Genomic DNA, 21,062 nt, shown 5'->3' with positions numbered 1-21,062 from the left:
AAGTCTCCTGGTGAAGATTTGGGTCTTCTAAATCAAGAATCATGTCATCAACACACAGAGATATTTGAAGCTATTCTGTAATTACTGGTACCTCTATAATTTTTTTCTTTATTTTCCTAATTGCTTTGGCTAGAATTTCTAGGTCTATTTTGAATGGAAGTGGTGAAAGAGTGTATCTCCGCATTATTCCAGTTTTTAGAGGGAATGACTTCTGTTTTTCCCCATTAGAATGGTGGTGGCCTTAGGGTTTAATTTACATACCTTTTACAATGTTGAGGTAAAATCCTACTATTTCTAGTTCTTCTAGTGTTTTGAACATGAAAGGCGGTTGGAGCACACTTCAAATTGACCATTACTTTTCTGCTTTCACAGCTGATCCTGTATGATATAAAAATATATTTCAAGAAATATATTTGTGTTAATGTATTGGTTTTATATTTGATATTTCATAAGAGCATAGGATTAAAGCTGATTTTGAAGAAATGATACCATCTGCATTTATGTCTTTATGTAGTGTGTTAGTGAATCTTATTACATTTAAGATGTATTTTCTAAGTTAGGTGGTGTGCTTTCCAGTGCCATAACAAAATTCCTGTTATACATCAACTGAAAGGAAGGTAGATTTATTTGACAAGATTCATGGTCTCAGTGCATGTTCAGCTCCATTGCGTGGATGCCTTTGTGGAGGAGGAACATCCTGGAAGGGAGCCACAGTAGAACAGAGCAGCTCATCTCATGGACTCTGGATAGAGAAATAGTGGGGAGAGTAAGGAAGGGCAAGGAATAAATACATCATTCAAAGAATCATCTCAAGTACATTTTTCTGTCTAGACCCCAGCTCTTAAGTTTCCCTCACCTCCATATAGCCCATTAATTATGAATCCATCAATTTACCTGTTCCATGCTAGAGCCCCAATGATCCAGTCACCTCACCAATACCCAATTGTGAGCACTGCTGCCTTGGGTACTACACTTGATACACTGTAGCTGAGAAGCTTGTCACATCAAAGTCACAACATGGATCCTACATAGGAACCAGTTCCTTCATCTTCTCATCTCACGTTGGGGTGGTATTGAACTCTGCTTCAGGACACGTGACCAAAGTATGATTTCTTCTCAGGGTGTGCTGACATTCAGGGATGTGGTCATAACATTCTCCGCAGAGGAGTGGAAGTGCCTAAACCCTGCTCAGCGGGCTTTGTACAAGGATGTGATGCTGGAGAACTTCAGGAACCTTGTCTTTGTGGGTGAGAACACCTCTGTTTCACAATGCTTCACTGACACATCCTCAGGGCAAATGCCTGGCTTTGCCAAACATTTCAGAGGAGAGAATACTCTGTATGGACGATCTCAGATATCAGATATCCAACTAAAATTGGAAATTCCTTAATTTGAAAGCACTTTGGACTTTTTTTATCTTACTTTATCTTACTCACTTTTGGTCATGGTCTGCAGATTTTATTCTATGTTTCTGGAAACTTGAGTAACTTAGCATATAACACTATGGCACACGTCCTGAATTTGCACTTCTACATTTATTTTGAACCTGTTTTGAATACTGCATAATAGCTGCACATTAATAGGATTCATTTTTATCTGATCCTAAATGCATGGAGTTTAATTTTCTCTCATTTATACTCCAGGAGTTCCTCTTAACCTTCCCTCCTCTCTAGCCCCATTCCATTTTCTCTACCTTGCTCTCCTTCCCTCTGTCTTTCTATTGTTCACTAGTTGGGATTTATAAATGTACTGAAATGTGAGCTTTACTGGGCTCTATTCTTCCCTTTTCCATTTTCTCATCCATTCCCTCAATCCACTTTTTCTACTCTGCTGACCTCCCTGGTGTTTTATGAGGTCCCTCCATTTTTTCACTAAGTTTACTCTTTATTTCATCTACAAGACTGAATATTTTACTTTTGAGTTTGCATAAGTCACTTTGCTTGCTTCTCTTCAGTTTCATACATGAATGCAAAATGCAATGATTTTCTTTTTTAATGACTGTTAACTTCACTGTGTGTGATGTGTGTGTGTGTGTATGTGTGTGTGTGTGTGTTTGTGTGTATAAATCACTTTTTTGTTCATTTATGGGCTCATAGTCATGTCGTCTGGTTACATAAACTGCTGTCATGATATTTGTTGCTATACTGAAGTGTCGGTGTCATAATAATTGTAGGTTTGGGGTAAATATGAAGGAGTAGTCACATGGTTAGTCCATTCCTTGTCTTTTCAGGATTCCACATGCTTCCTTCCAGAGTGGTCATAGTTCCTTGCAGTCCAACAAACAATGACCCTTACTCTTCCTTTCTTAGTCACATCCATTATTTATCTGTATTCTTAATGATTGCCATTCTAACTGCAGTGAGTTGAAATCTCAATGTTGTTTTGGTTTCTACTTCTCCAGTAGGTAGGGATGATGATCATATTTCAGAGAATTTTTTGGTTATTTGGGTTTATTCTTTTGTGACACATATCTTTGGCACTGTGACCCATTTATTGGTTGAGCAGTTTGATTTCTTGGTGAGGTTTTCTTTTCTTTTTACACATTGTGTTAATGATTTTTGTCAGAATCATACTTGGCAAAGATGTTCTCGCATTCCCTGGTTCTCTCTTCCCACTCTGAATGATTTACTTTACTGTGCACAGAATATTTCAATTTGATTCTCTCCTACTTGGTTTTATTTCATGAACTTTTATGAGGCTTGCTAAGAAAGTTGGAGCCTGAAGAGATAAGATAGAATTTTGAATCTGTGTTTTATTTTATTAGTTGCAGGATATTGGTATAATTCCTAGATTATTTATCAACTTTGACTTCAATTTTTTTGCAGTGAGAAATATAGGGATATTGTTTCACTTTTCACTTATGGATATCCATTTACCCTAGCCCTTAGTTTTTAAGAAGGCTACATTTTCTCCCTTTGTTTTTCAAAACTTTGTAAAGTATCAGATAATTAAATTTATGTGGATATGTGTCCATATCTTCTATTTTATTCTACTGATCTACATTTCTGTTCTGATGTCATTTTGGGTTTATTTCTCCGAATTTTTATTAGTGTTTTGATATGGATTATGTCAAGGTTGTATGAAATTTTTGGTAGTAATTCCCTCTTCAAACATCAATTCTGCCCATTCAAGAACATGGGAGGTGTTTCTCACTTCACATCTTCTGTTTCTTCCTTCAGTTGCCTTTCACATTCCTTGTGGATGTTTGCGTCTTCCTTGTTAAATTTATTTCTAGAATTACGTATTTTTTGAGGTTATTGTGAATGGAAAAGTTTTCTTCCTTTTCCTGCAGATTCATTATTAGAGTATAGAAAAGTGTTTGGTTTATTTATGTAGTATTGATTTTGTTCCTGCACGTTTGCTGAATGTTTTTCATGAGTTTTACCAGGAATGAGTGCTAGATTTATTGAAATGCTTTTTCTGCATTGATTCAGATGATTCTGCTCTTCTTTTCCTTAATTCTGTTGGTGTGATCCATTTATAGTTACTGATTTGTGCATGTTCAATCAAACATGCATCTCTGAAATAAAATACATTTGATTTTGACCTCTTTCATGTGTACTTGGATGCTGTTTTCAAATAATTTATTTATTTTTTTTCTATGTATGTTGATCTGGTATGCAGGCACTGAAGTTGTTTTTCCTTGATTTATCTTTGGTTTTGGTATCTGGGTGAAATATAGTACATAGATTCAATTTGGTCGTGTGTCCTACATTTGTGTTTTATAGAAAATTTGAGGAGAACTTGTATTAATTCTTCTCTAAATTTATAGATAAATTTCACTGAGAATCCATTTGATCCTGATATTTTCTGTGTTGGAAAGAATTTAATAGCTGCTTCAATCTCATTTTTTGATATTGGTTCTTTTATATTTTCTGTGTATCAAGGGCATTTTGGGTAGGTTTTGTATGAATAAACGTTTGTCAATATCATCTAGATTTTCCACTTTTTTGGAATGTACATATTTTCAAAAAACGTTGTAAGAATCTTATAAATTTCAGAAGTGTTTTTCATAATTTCTTTTTTTTTTTTGCAATTTTGCTGACTAGGATCTTTTATCTCTTTTAGGTTGGTTTGTCTATGGGTTTAAAATGATGTTCATCTTTAAAATGAATGAACCCTTTATTGCATTAATCCTTCCATTTATATTTTTATTCCCATTTTCATTAATTAACTCTGAGTTTTATTATTATTATTTTTTATTTTGAAATAATGTTTTGTTATTCTTGGAAGGGCTTATGTTGTAAGAGTTGATTATTTCTTTGGGGTCTTTCTAAAAATAGAGTTTGAGATGAAACTGGATTTTTTGCTTCTGTTGGCAGGTAGGGTCTGTGCAACCCTGAGTCTTCTGCAGCCAAGAAAGACTTACATTGTTAGCAGCTAGTCACAGTAGGAGAAGCCTGTGGGATCAACTCTTAGGGCTGTGGCTGACAAAACCTGATTCTTCTCCACTACCCCTAAGTGGCATGTGTCAGGTCTCGGTTTTGTATCACTAAATGGGGACAGTGCCCTCCATCATACAGTAGACTCCAGGAGCTTACATCAACTTCTCTCTAGCTTCTTGCCTTTAAAATTTGAAGAATAAGATGCACGAGAAAAAAAGAAAGCAAGAGTGAAAGCAATAGGTTGTATTTGAGTGTGAGGAACAGGAGTGGACTCTTGCAGGGGCCAGAGAGGATCCCAGTAGTGGCTGACCTGATTGTGCTAGCCTAGGGTTTTATTAGCTCTTGAGTCATAGTTGTTGGTACAAATTGATGCGGATCAGAGTTTGTAAAGCTCCTATGGCTGTTGGTCACATATACACTAATGAGGGTTTGGAAAAATATTAATACCATGGGTTTTTCTTGCAATCTCATTCAGGTCTAACCCACTTTAGATTTCCCACTGCTCATTGGGAAGCAGGATTTTAACGTCCTCAGTTCGTGGATACTTGGTGTTGTACCTGTGGTGTTGAGTGGAGCAGGCTTCCACAGCAGATCCAGGCCAGGCCTCCTTGGTGGGACACTCTGGTGTTGCCAGGATTGCCTCCCCCTGGTGTGTTGGTCCTCAGGCCCATGCTGGCATGACCCGCCATGGCTCCTGCTCCAACCATGGGGGCCACTGCTCTGCTGCTCTGGGATGACTTCATTCTTCACTTCTTAGGAAGTGCCCCAAGCTACCTTTAGGGAGAGGGGTAATGACTGTACTGGCTACTTCAGGCTTAAAAGGGACCTCAAAAGAGGGATGGCAGTCAGGCTCTTCCCATGGAGACCTGTTAATAGGTCATCAGTAGTAGGAGAGCTTGGGTTTGGAATTTGTTACGCCATTTCTTGCTTGGGTATCTTGCATATTATGGCAGGTCAGAGGTTCATGTTGATGGTTGGCAAAGAACTGGATGCAGCATAATTGAGGCAGAGATCATGTTAAGACAACAATAAACATGGCAGTAATGCCTTTTATGTACAACTAGCCAGTCCCTGCAAACCATCAATATAGGTAACTAATTAAAGCTTAATCAGGGCATAGCATACCAGTGGTTTGTGAGTGGAAACTATTTAAGACTTTGGAAGCATTAACAGAGTTGTTAGAAACACACACACACACACACACCCACACACACACACAATTTAGTTTTTCTGTGGACATTGAAGTCTATGGAAACATTATCAGAGTTATTGTTGTGTGTATATGTATATGTCTATATACAATTATTATACATAAATGAATATTATATATTATGTACAAATGATATGTTTTATATATTGTTATTTATGTTATAATTTATACAATATATACATATATATATATATATGTTATACAGATAAAATATTCTTAAATATACATAACTTGGTTTTCATGATTTCTTACACATACTCCTTAGCTATATTTACTATATCAAATAATGTCTGATTTTTTAAATAGCTTTCTAAATTTCTGTTACTTGTTTGATACAGTTATTCCATTTAGCTGTGTTATATCTGGCTCTCTTGGAAAAGTTGACCAGGAATTACACATATCCTATTATATCTTTTGTGAATTCTTTTTAGTTATATAAAATTTTACGATGTATTTTTTACTATATCACAAAGTTTGCAATATAATCTTTAAATTCAGTTCCCTAAACTTCTGCCAACTCTCTCCATTCCCCCCTCTCATCACGTTACCTTAATGATCTTTATGCAATTTATTTATAGTTTTCTTTTTGAAATTAGTGTCTTGTGAACATGCTTCATGTTGGGATTCACTGTGATTTATTTATGTATGATTATATGAAATTTCAGTCATTTTAATTCTACTTTCCTTACTTTTTCTTATTCTTTTTTCTCAATGCCTTTCATTTTTTTCTAGATGATTATGTGGACTAAATAATCAATAATCATATCATTGAGAAATATTGGGTTTACTTATGTAGCAATTTAGGAAATTTGTAGATCTCAAATTGTCTTAGAACAAACTTGGGACTCTGGCAGAGCCACTCATGATAGTTATCAGGCAATGTTGTATAAAAACCTTCCCTTTATTACCTCCCTGTTTCCTCACTTTTGAGATCTGAGACAGTGTATGTTTCCAGTTACCAGTTATATTCCAGGGCAGGGACCAAAATATGACTGTTTTTTCCTTACCCTTTTGACTCCTTTGACATAGGCCTCCAAGTTTCAGTTTTCAACATTGAGCAGAACAGTTTCACCAGCCTTGAAATAGGGGTACTGGCTTTGAATTTCAATCTATATAAATTTACAGTTACCCCTTGTTTAATTAGAGTCAGTAGCCATACTGGAAGTCGGAGTTATTTTCATCTGTCCCATAGGGGATGACTTATTTTCGTAATTTAGGTTGTTTTCCTAGAAGTAGTAGTACTGCTAAACATTAACAAGTTAGATGGTTATTCCAAGCCAGCAGATATAAGCCAGGTTTACGAATGTTGAATGTATAAAAGACAGCACTGCTTACACAAGAGATTTTCTTGATCATTAAGCACTAGGTATATCTGTTAACAGACATTCATGAAGAAATGTTTAGTTTAGAACTTTAGGTTACCCTTAAAAACCAAGATATCAGACAAGAATCACATTTTAACTCAGTTATTTCTGCCAAAGAAACCGCTTTAAACAATGAACATTGCACTTTCTGTTTTTGGTATCAGGAATTAAAGCCAGAGGCAATTAACCACTCATCCACATACTCAGCCCTTTTAATTTTTATTTTGATTCAGAGTTTGCTAAGTTGCTTAGGGCCTCACTAAGTTGCTGAGGCTGGCTTGGAACTTGCAATTCTCTTGCCTCAGCCTCCTGAGATTCTGCAATAACAAGTGTGCCCAGCCACACCTGGCAAATTTAAACACTGTATATAGAAACTAACTTGGCATTACTGGCTGCCTACCTTGAAAAACAGGTAAGTTAGGAATGTCAAAGTCATCTTTGCTTTGACCAATTTAAATTGTCATTGTTATTGACATTTTCCTTAAGTCACATGAACTGAAAGTCCTTTGTATCCACTTTTTAAATGTATGAGCCAATTTTGTACCATATAAATGATGAGTGGACTCAACCATATACGTAGACATGACATTCAATAGGAAACTGTGCACAGATTTACACAAAACAGACAGGAAACAAAGATTTGCTAGATTTTTACCAGGTATTTTATTTCCATTGATAATGGACAAATTATATACTGTCTATCACAATCCTTTAGAAATTCAAATATTCAGTCACAGATTTTTGTAGTATGACCCAGGCAGAGAGAATGCCTTTGCAGTCTGAGATGGACACTTATCCTTCATGGTGGTAGGTTTACTTCCCTCATCACCAGTGTTTAAGAAAAGAAAACAACCAAAAAGATACATTTGCTATCATACTCATAATTAGAACCACTAAAGTCGTGTTCTATTTGATGTATAAAGGAAGAGCCCAGGTTGAGGCTTAGGCTCAGGGATAGAGTTCTTAAATAGAAAGAAGAAGGCACTGGGTTTGATCCTCAGAACCACTTGAAAAAAAAAACAAAAATTTTCACAAAAGATACCATGTCAGTCTGCAAATAAAATCTTAAAAAGGAAGATCCAGGGATGTAACAGGCTCCAAGTTTCAGTTTCAGTGGAGAGAAGCAGGTGATGGTCTCTCTATCCATATTTAACCTAGTGGGTATGGAGGAGTGCACAAAATGTCTTGGAGCCATTACAATCATGAGATGCAGGTTGTTTTCTCTCCTAGTGAAACTGGCAGGAATGGAAATGAAGGAAATTGGGCCCTCCTCATGATTGGGAGCACTCCAGGAACAAGAACAGGGTTTGAGTACTAAAAGACACTCAAGGACTTGTAAATTCCCAATAATATTATTTGCGTGTCCTAGTAAAATAATTGGGGTGGTGGGGGGCATAAGAAACTTGGGTCTACAATGGTTGAGTGGTGCACCTGAGAACTAGAGTGGAGAGAGACAGAAACTGCTTCACTCAGACTCTGAGGATTAGTGGTTCCAGGTTTTTCCAAGGACCTCAGGTCAGACTAAGGCTTTGTCTCAGGATCCAAGGTACCAGCACATGAGGGGCACCCTCCACTCAGGCCAAGTGAGTCAGAAAGTGAAAGAAAGGAGCAGATGCTTGAAGTGAACTGTCAAACTCTTTAATGTTTCACAGAGAGAAGCTGAAGCAGAGCTTGGCAATCATTCCTCCATCAGGGACAAAGGGGAATTTATACAACACTCCTTATCAGCCTGTCACAGATGCCTCTAGACCAGGGGTCCCAATAGTTACTTTTCATTAGTGGACAGGTGTCTGGTATTTTAGGTAGAAACAGAGATTTTTCTAAAACGATTAGAGAAGTGTAGAAAAGAAGAAGACAGTTCTCTTGGTCCTTTTCACTAACCCTTTGGAAGAGGTCAGTGATGGGTTCCATAAAATGAAACCAGTGTTGGAGGTGAAACTCAATTTTCTTCAGTTTGTGGGTGGGTCCTGTGCAAGCTGTAGGTCTCTGCAGCCAAGAAAGTCCCTTCTAGTGTTTGCAGCTAATCACAGATGACATGCCTGCTGTCATCTGTTCTGAAGGTAACAGGCAGAGAAGCCCAATCCTTCTCCACTCCATGAGAGGCATGTTGTAGTTCTCAGTAGTGCAGCTCTAAATGGGGCAGGCACTCCAGTGTTGCACTAGACTCCAGGAATGTCTCCCACATTCAAAGAATGAATTTCACTGCAGAAGGGAAGGCAATAGTGAAATGAGAAGGTTTATTTAAGTGTGAAGAATAGAAACAACAATGGCCAAGGCAAGAGGGGTCTCCAATAGGGCTTTCCCCATGAGTGTGATAGTCTGAGGTTTATGTAGCTCTTGGGTCATGATATTGGTTCCAGTTAATGATAATCAGAGTTTGAAAAATTACCTATGCTATTGATCCAATTTTATGCCAAATTGTGTTTGGAAAAGTACTTACACTATTGCTCCAAATTGGTGCTAATCCGGTTTTGCAAATGTACTAAGACCATTGGTTGGTCCTGCTATCCAATTCATGTTTGTCCCATCTTACTTTTCTACTGATCACAGGGACATGGAAGGTTAATGTCCTTCCATCATGGATGTTCTGGGTTCCATCTGCTGCCCTGTGTGGAGGGGGCACCCCACTGGGTCCATACCTGGTTGCCTCAATTGGTCAGATCAGAGAGCTGTGGCTAGCCTAGCCCCTGGCTTGCCACATTTCAATCCTGAACTGGCACGACAGGCTCCTTGCAGTGCAGGCCCACTCCATCCCACTGGGTTGCATCTCTGTGGCTCTGGATGGGTTTATTTCTGTTCTGTCAATGTCGGTATTCAGTGATATGAAGTATCCTATTAGAACTCTCTTAATATTGTCCCAGAGATCTTGACACCTTGAATCGCTTCTCATTTGTTTCTGGGTCTTGTTTTATGATTTTAATATAAGTTCTTCTCTGATCTATTCCTCATTCCTGTCCAAGTGATAGAATGATTCCTCTGTCTTGTTAATTTCTAATTTCTATTGTAATGTGGTCATGTGGCAGATATTTTCCTTATTTTTCTATATGTGCTAAACTTGATTCTGTCCCCCTACATATGACCTATTTTAGAGATGGTTTCATCTGTAAAAGGACAAAAGGACAGTGAATTTGGGTTCTTAAGGATATAGTATTATATAGATATCTGTTAGCTTCATTTCATTCCTCATATTTTTTAGTTCTGAAGGGACTATATTTAGCTTATGTCCTGCTGACCTATCTAGTAGTGAGAGAGGTCTGTTGAAATCACCCAGTAGTGTTCCATGGGGTCCACTTGACTTAATATTCAGTAGAAGTTTTATTTATTTTTATTTTTTAGGTAGACTACCGGTATTGAACTCAGTGGCACTCGACCACTGAGCCTCGTACCCAGCACTATTTGTATTTTATTTAGTTACAGTGTCTCACTGAATTGCTTAGCATCTTCCTTTTATTGGGGCTGGCTTTGAGCTCATGATGCTCCTGTCTTAGCCTCCAGAGCCACTGGGATTAGAGGTGTGTGCCACAGCACCGGGCAGAGTTTTTATTTTTTATGTATGTTGGTACACCAGTCTCTAGGGATAACTATTTATCCTCATTGTCTTGTTGAGGGTGATTCCCTGAACCAGTATGAAGTGCCTTCTTTGTCTCCTGTGATAATTTTCACCCACAGTCTACTTTCTCTCATATGGGAAGAGCTACCCCTGCTTGCCTTCAGTTTCCATTTCCATGGTGTATGGTCTCCGTCTTTCACCTGAAGCCTGTGGGTGGCTTTGCCTGTAGAGTGAGTCTCTTGTCAACAACCTATAAGTGTGTCTTGTTTTTAATGCTGTCAACCTGTGTCTTTGGAGAACTTACATCATTACTTGAAACCTACTGAGATGATTTTTATTTATTGCTATTTGGTTTGAATCTAATTTTTATTCTAGACATGATTCTCCTCTTCTTAATTATTCTTCTTGGGAAATTCATCCCTATATTGGCTTTTTAATTTTTTATTTTTACCCATTTCTCTATAAAACATTTCATCAAGTGGGTTTGGCTGTGTACACTTGTTGACTATGATTTCCTTTTTATTTCTGCTTATCATGGAAGGTTTTTCCTCTAAATTTCTGAAGGATAACTTTGATTGACATAGTAATCTTGCTAAGCATCACCTTCCCTTAAGGGCTTGATATATATTATTCCAATTCCTCCTGACTTATAGGGTCTGGACTCAAAAAGATGTTTAAATCCTAATTTGCTTACTTCTAAATGTGGCTTTAAAAATTGTATCTTTTTTCCATAGATTAGGCATGTGTCTGGGAGAGGGTCTTTTTGATGCTTCGAATTTGAGGGTGTTAAGTATCTTATTCCTAAGGCTCTCAAAATTTTCTGACATTAGTTCATTGAAGACAATGCACACCTGCTTAGTTAGAATTTGGCACCATCTTCTACACCACTAATTCTTAGATTTGGTCTCTTAATGATAGAACATATTTTTTAAAAAAAATTTCCATGTCACTTTCTCTTAACATGTTTATTATTGGCTATATTTTTAAGATTATTATTTTGTATTTATATTTTGAGACTCTGTCTTCTCTGTTACCTAATCTATTGATGATGCTGTCAATAGATTTTTTATTGGATTTATCGAGTTTTCATCTCCCATATTTGTATTTAATTCTATTTCAGAATATCTGTGTTTTCATTGAAATGAATTTTCATTTTTTGCATTTTCTTCACTTCTACATTTCTTATTTCCTGTTTTACCTCATTAAGCTATTCAATTGTGATCTTTCTAAGTTCCTTTTAAAATCTATGTTTAGTTTTTAAGATAATGCTAAGGGAATAAATGTAAGCACTAAATAAAATTGTTAAGTAGTAACAAAAATTATGCTTTCTGAGACTCTTTCTTTCTTATAAGCTATATAATCTTTGTTATTGTTGTTAGGTACACACGACAGTCGATTGTATTTTGATATGGAATACATAGTTGAGATGCAGCCAATTACAATTTTCATCCCATTTTTATGGTGGAACATGATGTGGAGTTTTACTAGTTAAGTATTCACATGAGAATAGGAAAGTTGCCCACTTCATTCTACGATCTTTCCTATTTCCATCTCATCTCCCTTTCCTTCATTCCCCATTGTCTAAACCAATAAACTTCTACACATACCACCCATCCTCTGTTGTTTTGTGTTAGCAACCACATAGCATAAAGAACACTTGATCTTTCATTTTGTGGGACTGGCTTAATATCACTTAGCATGATATTCTTCAGTTCCATCCATTTACCAGCAAAAGTCATAATGTCATTCTTCTGTAAGGCTGAGTAATATTACATTGTTTGGATGTGTATATTTATCTATATCTATATAGATACATAGAGATATATATCTCTAGATATATAGATATCTGTCTACAATAGATAGATAGTAAGATATATAGCATATATATCCATATCTACATGTAGATATTTAGATATATAGATATATCCACAACTTGTTTATCCATTTTTGTATTGAAGGGCACCTAGGTTTGTTCCATACCTTGGCTATTATGAATTTGCTGCCTTTACATTCATTCGGCTGCAACACTGAAGCATGCTGATATTAATCCCTTAGTCTATAAAATGAGGAGTGGATTAACTGGGTCAAAATGTGGTTCCATTCCACGTTTTCTAAGAAATTTTCATACTGCTGTCTACAGTGGTTGCACTAATTGGAAGTCCCTTCACCAATGTATGAGTGTGCCTTTTCCCCCTCATGTTCTTGCTAACAGTTATTGTTCCTTGCATTCTTGATAATTCCCATTGACTAGAGTGAGATGGAACCTCAGTGTGGATTTAATTTGCATTTTCTAAGTGCGAGAGAGATCAGCCATTTTTTATATATTTACTGATAGATTGTATTTTTTCCTCTGCAAAGTGTCTGTTCTGTTCCTTATCCCATTTATTGATTTTTTTGTGGTTTGTATTTTTTTTATGTTCCTTATATCTCCTTGAGATTAATAGTCTAACTGAAGTGTATGTATTAAGATTTTCACCCTGCTTTAGAATCTCTCTTCATACTATTGATTGTTTTCCTTGCTGAGAAAAAGTTTTTTTAGTTGAATTCTATCCCATTTACTGATTCTTGATTTTACTTCTGGCTCTTTAGGAGTATTGTAAGGGAAGTCAGTTTCTAAGCTCACATGGTAGGGATTTGGGCACACTTTCACTTCTATTACGTGTAGGGTCTCTGTGCTAGTGCCAAGTTCTTGATCCACTTTCAGTTGATTTATGTGCAGCATGAGAGAGAGGGGTGTTTAATAACATTTTGCTACATATGGATTCCCAGTTTTCCAGCACCATGTGTTCAAGAAGCTATTTTTTTTTCCAATGTGTATTCTTGGCTAAAAATTGTTTTGGCTATTTTGGGTCTCTTATTTTTCTAAGTAAATTTCATTAATGCTTGTTCTAATTCTATAAAGATGTCATTAGGATTTAAACAGGAATTGCATTAAATCTGTATGAAAATTTTGGTACTGTAGGCATTTTGATAATGTTAATTCTGCCTATCCAAAAGGATGGGAGATCTTTCCATCTTATAAGGTCTGCTTTAATTTCTTTTTAAACTTCTGTAGTTTTCTTTATGCAGGGCTTTCATCTATTCTGTTAGATTGATTTCCAAACATTTCTTTTTTTGAGGATATAGTGGATAGGGAGGTTTCTCAAGTTTCTTTTTCAGTGGATTCATCACTGATTTATCAGAATGCATTTGATTTCTGTGTTAATTTTGTCTCCTGCAACTTTGCTCAGTTCGTCTACTAGTCCCAGACATTTTTTGATGGATTCTTCTGGACCTTCTAAACAGTTAAGCATGTCATCTGCAAATAGTGATACTTTGAGTTCTTTTTTCCTATTCATATTCCTTTAATTTTTTTCCTTCCATCTAATTGCTCTGGCTCAAGTTTCAAGGATGATGTTAAATAAATGTGGTAAATGAGGGTTTTCTGTCTTGTTTCAGTTTCTAGAGGAAATGCTTTCAATATTTCTTCATTTACAATGAACCAGGCCTTGGGTTTAGCTTATATGACTTTACAATATTGGATTATTTTACTATTCTCCCTAGTGTTTCTAGGGTTTTGAACATGAAGATGTGCTGTATTTTGTCAAAAGCTTCCTCCACATCTATGGAGATGGTCATGTGATTCTTGTATTTAAGTCTGTTTATTGGAAGAATTGCATTGATTGATTTCCACATGTTGATACAACTTGGCATCCCTTGGATGAACTATTCTTGAGCATGGTGCACTGTGTTTCGAATATGTTTTTATATGCCATTTGCTAGAATTTTATTGATCACGTGTGCATCTATGTTGATCAGGTATATTTCTTTTAGGGTAGTTTCTCTCTTTGCTGGATTTATCTTATTTTTCACTTCTTCGTTATGAAATGCAGTATTGACTCTGATTTGTACTTCGGGCTTTCTAGTGGTGAATTCTTTTAATTTTTGTTTATTGTGGAATAATTTTAATTTATCTCTGATTCTGAATCTTAATTTTGCTGGTCATAGTGTTCTTTGCTGGCCTCCATTTTCTTTCATATATTGGGTTCTATTGAGTGGTGGGTACTATGTTTTGGACCCAGGGGTGCCTAAACAGTGAGCTGGATCCCCAGAACTATTTTGTATTTTATTGAGAGACAGGGCCTCAATGAGTTTCTTAGGGCCTTACTTTTGCTGAGGCTGCTTTGAACTCATGATCTTCCTGCTTCCAACTGCTGATCATCTAGGATTACAAGGATGTGCCCCTGCACTCTTCTAGATATTGGTATCTATAACTGCAAGACCTCCTAGCATTGAGGGTCTATGTTGAGAAATCAGATGGGTTTCCCTCTCAATGGTATGTGTTGCTTTTGTCAGGGAGCCTTGAAAATGTTATTCTTAGTCTGCATGTTAATCATTTTTATGACATTGTGCTTATTTGTGGGTCTTTTGAAATTTTGTATATTTGGGGTCCTGGAAGCCTGCTGTATATGATTTTCCATTTCATTCTCTTGGTTTGGAACATTACTTGGTTTATCTCTGTTTCTTTGGGTGTGGAGGTATTGGTCATACCAGGTCAAGACTGATATAATTCTTGGAAGGTCAGTCTAATCTTTGGTGTGTTCAGATATCTACTATGTTTCTGATGGTTCAGGGAAAATGGTCCCTGATTATCTGTGAGTTAGCAGTCAGATTACTTCCTGTTATGGGGTGCTGTTTTGTGTGTCCTCCTGAAGTAAAGTTCTGATCTGTCAAAGCTACTGTGGGCTCCCTGGTGTGTATTTGGTAATGTGTGGGTTGTAGCACTCTAGATTGTATGCATAAGTATCCTTAAGCACATTTTCCCATTTCAGTTGCAAATAATTTCCATCCCTTCCATCCTCTATTTCCTGAACCCTATCTGCTTCTTTTGTGGTCTTTCCTTAATTAAGGAACCTATTTGTTTATTTATTTATTATTAACTTTATTTATTCATTTATTTATGCATTATACTGGTATATAAAAATGAAATACAGTGCTATATTTTCAAGAATGTGGATAGCTTAATTTGTGAACCCTGATTTCATTATTTTTATTCTAGTTTGAATGAATTGAGTTCTTGGATTATAATATAGTTTCATTCTATAGTTACGAATTTCTCAACTTTATTTCTAGTTGCATTCTTCAGCATGAAAATTACTCTATTTTTGTATTTTTTTAGTTGATAGTTGATTTCGTGTTTTTTTCTTTGTTCCTTTGGCTCTATGTGGATCACTTAGATATTTATTTTGCATTGTTCACATATCTCACCAATCACCATTTCTTTAGAATTTAAGTCAGGAAATTTATTTAGTTGCCTCTGTTTGGCAATCTTCAACATATTCTTTGAATGTTTTTGTTATCTATTTAGAACTTTAGGCATTTGAAAAACACATCTGGAGATTTTATTATACATTTAATAGTAGAACAGTTCTTCAAAAATGAACAACACATCTACTGTAGTGATGAGTAAAACCAGAACTGAGTTTACCAACTAGTTATGAATTCAGAATGTAGAAGAGATATCTGCACTTCCATGCTTGCTGAATGATTATTCACAATGTGAAATATTAAAATTTTATTTGTAAGTATATATGATAAATAGGAAATGTATACACACACACAGAGAGAGAGAGTGAGAGAGAGAGACATATACTGAAGCACATAGAATGAAATGATATGCTGTTATAAAAATGTGAATTTTATCATTTATGGTAACATGGACAGACTAAAAGGGTATAATGCTTAGAGAACAGAAAAGGTAGAAATAAGAAAATATCTCAAGATCTCAAATTTACATGGAATGTAATAATAATGCTGTCATGTCATTTTAGAATACATTAGTGGCAAAGCCTATTGGGTTTGATAGTTTGGGAGATTTCACAGAAAGAATATAAAATGGTAGCATCAAAGTAGGAATAAGATGAAGACAGTTGTTTTCCCAGAGCTATCAATACATTTTCAACTTGAAAAATAATAACATAATGAATCTGAAACAATCTATCAAAAAATGCTATGCAAAATTATGATGGGATATATATAATAATTAAATAGATTTATCACTGCTCAAGTTCCTTTTGCTTTTGAAAAATCAATCTACACATGGAAAGTGAATATAGTCTTATGTGCCTATTGGAAAACAATTAGTTAACCAAAAATATACCTGTTATAATCTAGAAAATTTCTTCATCCACAGGAAAATGACACCAATCAAAACTAGTAGGGACTTTTGAAACTTTATATCCTGATCTCAAGATGTCTCATTAAAATATTTGTGCCTGTAATTTTTCTTTTACAAAGGAGTATCTCCCTATTGTAAAAGAGTTTGGATGTCAAATGGGTTCTTTTTCTTGTAAATTTGAAGAATAAAATCCATAGTCACAAGGGTGAGAGCATAGTAATAGGACTTAATTAGTAAAAGAAAGGAAGAGGAAAAATAAATCTATAAGTTTTTGTAATTGATCTTTCCTTATAGATGATTAAGTATGGAATTCAGAAAGGGGAACATCACCTCTAATTTGCCTTCTTCCACAAGTCTGTTTGTACATCGACAAAAGGAAAAACAGAGGGTCTATTGGCCCAAGAGAATGTACATTGTAGGGTTGGTCATTTCTGGGACCTGGTAAGGATGCTGTCATTGTGCTGAGAAACAGCTGCTTCAGGAGCTCAATTTGTCAATCGTCTGTCTTCATTTCTTCTCTGAGACCCTTTTTTTGGATGCCTATTGCTGATCTACCTTTCTTTCTCATTTTATCTGAATCAAATTCTCCCAATGGAATTCTTTCTCTTCCTTTTAAAATCGTTTTCTCATGTCTGATCTAACTCAAGACATCTTCCAAAATAAACCCATTTTCTTTTGGAACATTGTTCACATATCTCACCAATCACCATTTCTTTAGAACTTAAGTCAGGAAATTTATTTACTTGCCTCCATTTGGCAATTTTCACCAATTATTCCACAATAAACCCATTTTCTTTGGCACATTATGTCAGGGACAGATTTTTCAGGAAGCACCCAAGGAGGAAAGAAATTAGATCCATTTTTTTTTTAATTCTCTCTTCATTGTATTCTGCTAATTTTAGGGTAAGTATCTGTGGTGGAGAAATAGACACAACTCTCCTTCCCTCTTTTTGTGGCTTGTTAGAACTATTGTCACCCGCAGCCTTGAAGATACAATGTCTAGAGTATTCAGTAAGGCAACATGTTCAATGCATACATTTTAAGATTATATATTTATGGAGAAAGGATGCAGTCAAGGTTTTTATTTTTTCATCTTCCTGGTATTCTCAGGTTGATAGAATTTTACATATTGCATTGGTATGTTCAGGTGAATCCAGTAAGAAGGATAAATTCTAACTTTGGTTTCTTTCATTTATGTCTCCCCTCCAAACTACTGGATGGTTACCAGAGGAGAATACACAAGGTTCATTGCAACAAGTGAGAAATAGAAGATATGAAATTAAGAATCTTGAGAATATACAATTCATTAAAGAAGAAATTGGGAGAAAGTGTAAAGGGGAGCCAGAATGTCATGGACCTTATCCCTGTGCAGTGGCTCCCTCTGAGAGGACTGGGAGAGAAGATGCACATCAAGAATCTGCCCAAACAAATGACTTTATGTCAGGAATTCATGTTGATTCAGTTTCTTCTTGGAGTAAATGTGTAGATCCACTTATGAAACATTCCTTCACTGAGAAAAACAACTTAGAAAATCAGCAAGGAAATGTAGATCATGATGCAAAACATCATTTGAAACATTGTGAATTTGGCTTGAATTGTCATTCAAATATTGCTGGAGATGAGAGATTCCAGAATATGAAAAAAACATCTCAATGGGATTTGAGTGATAATTCGTTCATCAAAAGTTCACTATTTCTGCATCAAGACTTCCTTCAGTTCTGTTCCAATGTCTACAGTTTGGATAAAATTCAGATGGCCAATGTCAACACAGTGATGCTTAAGGAAGGAGAACACATTGGTAATTATGAGAAAATTTACATCAATGATGAAAATGGCGTGGTATTTGCTGATCGATGTAATCTAAGTAAATTGGAGGGAGGTTCTGTGGGACAGGAGAGCCATGAGCACAAGGAATCATGGGAGGACCCTAACCAGGGATCAGATCCACCTAACACACAGAGATGTCCTTTTACACAGAACCATGACAAGTGGGAGAAATGTGCAAAAGTCATCAATGAGTGGCCAAAAGCTCTTACCCATCCTAATGTCCAGAGGAAAGACAGATCTTATGAATATAAGAAATACAGTGAACTATTCAATCAGTTCTCAGTGTGTACAGAGCATGAGAAAATCAATACCATGAAAATGTCCAATACAAATACAGGTGAAAAATACGGTGAAAGCCCTGATGAGTCACCAAACCAAATTGGATCTAATACAATATGGACCCAAGAAGATCCATGGAGAATCAAGGAATGTGATGAATCACTTCCACCAAGTTTAAATCTTGAACAACAGCAGAACATCCAGAATGAAAAAAAACTTCATGAAATAGAAGATTGTAAAACTTTCTTTAGTAGTTCCTCACATCAAGGGATGCATAAGAGTATCCATGCGGGAGAGAAAACCTACAATTATAAAGAATGTGGCAAAACCTACATTTCTTCCTCAGAACTGCTTTGTCATCAGAGAATCCACACTGGAGGAAAACATTACAAATCTGAAGAAAGTAGGAAAGCATATATGTGTTCCACACAACTTGTTCCTCCTCAGCTACTCCATACTGGAGAGAAACCTCACAAATGTAATGAGTGTGGCAAACCTTTCATTCGTTCCTCACATTTAAATGTGCATAAGAGAACACATACAGGAGAGAAATCCTACAAATGTGAAAGTTGTGGAAAGGCTTTTGCTCATTCCTCATCTCTTGCTGTGCATCAGAGAATCCACACTGGAGAGAAACCTTACAAATGTAATGAGTGTGGCAAAGCTTTCATTCGTTCCTCAACATTAAATGTGCATAAGAGAATACATACAGGAGAGAAATCCTACAAATGTGAAAGTTGTGGAAAGGCTTTTTCTAGCTCATCATATCTTGCTGTGCATCAGAGAATCCATACTGGTGAGAAACCTCACAAATGTAATGAGTGTGGCAAAGCTTTCATTCGTTCCTCAACCTTAAATGTGCATAAGAGAATACATACAGGAGAGAAATCCTACAAATGTGAAAGCTGTGGAAAGGCTTTTTCTAGCTCATCATATCTTGCTGTGCATCAGAGAATCCATACTGGTGAGAAACCCTATAATTGTAAATATTGTGGGAAAACCTTCATTTCTTCCTCAGGTTTTAAAAAGCATCAGAGGATCCACACTGGAGAGAAACATTACAAATGCCAAGAGTGTGGAAAAGCTTTTATTCATTCTTCACAGCTTACTATTCATAAGAAAATCCATACTGGAGAGAAACCTCACAAATGTAATGAGTGTGGCAAAGCTTTCATTTTTTCCTCAACTTTAAATGTGCATAAGAGAATACATACAGGAGAGAAATCCTACAAGTGTGAAAGTTGTGGAAAGGCTTTTGCTCGTTCCTCATCTCTTGCTGTGCATCAGAGAATCCATACTGGTGAGAAACCCTATAATTGTAAATATTGTGGGAAAACCTTCATTTCTTCCTCAGGTTTTAAAAAGCATCAGAGGATCCACACTGGATAGAAACATTACAAATGCCAAGAGTGTGGAAAAGCTTTTATTCATTCTTCACAGCTTACTATTCATAAGAAAATCCATACTGGAGAGAAACCTCACAAATGTAATGAGTGTGGCAAAGCTTTCATTTTTTCCTCAACTTTAAATGTGCATAAGAGAATACATACAGGAGAGAAATCCTACAAGTGTGAAAGTTGTGGAAAGGCTTTTGCTCGTTCCTCACATCTTGCTGTGCATCAGAGAATCCATACTGGTGAGAAACCTTACAAATGCCAAGAGTGTGGAAAATTTTTTATTCAATCTTCAGAGCTTGGTATTCATCAAAGAATCCATACTGGAGAGAGACCCTAGAATTGTAAAGATGGTCACAAAACCTTCATTTCTGACTCAGGATTTCATAGGAATCAGAATATCTACACTGTGTAGAAACTCTACAAATGTGAACATTGTGCAAAGGCATTTACTCATTCCTTACTTTCTATTGTACATCAGAGGATCCATACTGAAAAATTTTTTTAAAAAGAAAAAAACCCTAGTTGAAGAATGTGGCAAGACATTTCACCACAGTTGTCACTTGAGTGATCATCTGGAAACACATTCTTTGATATCAAAATATGTGAAAAATTCTATAATAAATGCTCACATTTTATATTATCAGACAATTCCTACTCATAAGAAAGATTGTAAACATAAAATATGTGAAAAAAATTTAAATACATTATCCACCTTATACAAATTACAGAAATTATACCACCTATCTTCAGACAGGAAATGCAGGAGGAAAGGCTTTAGCAAAATGTCCACAGTAGAGATCACAAGAAGTTACACAGGGAAAATAACGTTTTTACATAGAATAAATCTGTGGATCTATTTCAACAAGCAGAAAACTACAATAGCAATGCAAATT

General features: G+C 36.0%; 1 protein-coding gene across 1 annotated transcript; it reads left to right on the top strand.

The window, feature by feature from the left end:
• Positions 1–18,418: 18,418 nt before the first annotated feature.
• Positions 18,419–20,506, top strand: LOC144250460 (uncharacterized). The gene is made up of 2 exons (XM_077793301.1): positions 18,419–20,082; positions 20,167–20,506. Exons 1-2 carry the CDS (start codon positions 18,419–18,421, stop codon positions 20,504–20,506), a joined length of 2,004 nt encoding a protein of 667 aa, XP_077649427.1.
• Positions 20,507–21,062: the final 556 nt, after the last annotated feature.

The sequence above is a fragment of the Urocitellus parryii genome, chromosome 15 (genome assembly GCF_045843805.1).
Source record: "Urocitellus parryii isolate mUroPar1 chromosome 15, mUroPar1.hap1, whole genome shotgun sequence".
NCBI lineage: Eukaryota > Metazoa > Chordata > Mammalia > Rodentia > Sciuridae > Urocitellus > Urocitellus parryii.
This window is presented reverse-complemented; position numbering and strand designations above follow the sequence as displayed.

Excerpts from the sequence above, each read along its gene's own strand:
- LOC144250460 (XM_077793301.1), top strand. The coding sequence starts at position 18,419 with ATGGCCAATGTCAACACAGTGATGCTTAAGGAAGGAGAACACATTGGT. Across the intron at positions 20,083-20,166 it reads ATCCATACTGGTGAGAAACC|TTACAAATGCCAAGAGTGTG; the intron begins CTATAATTGTAA and ends TGGATAGAAACA.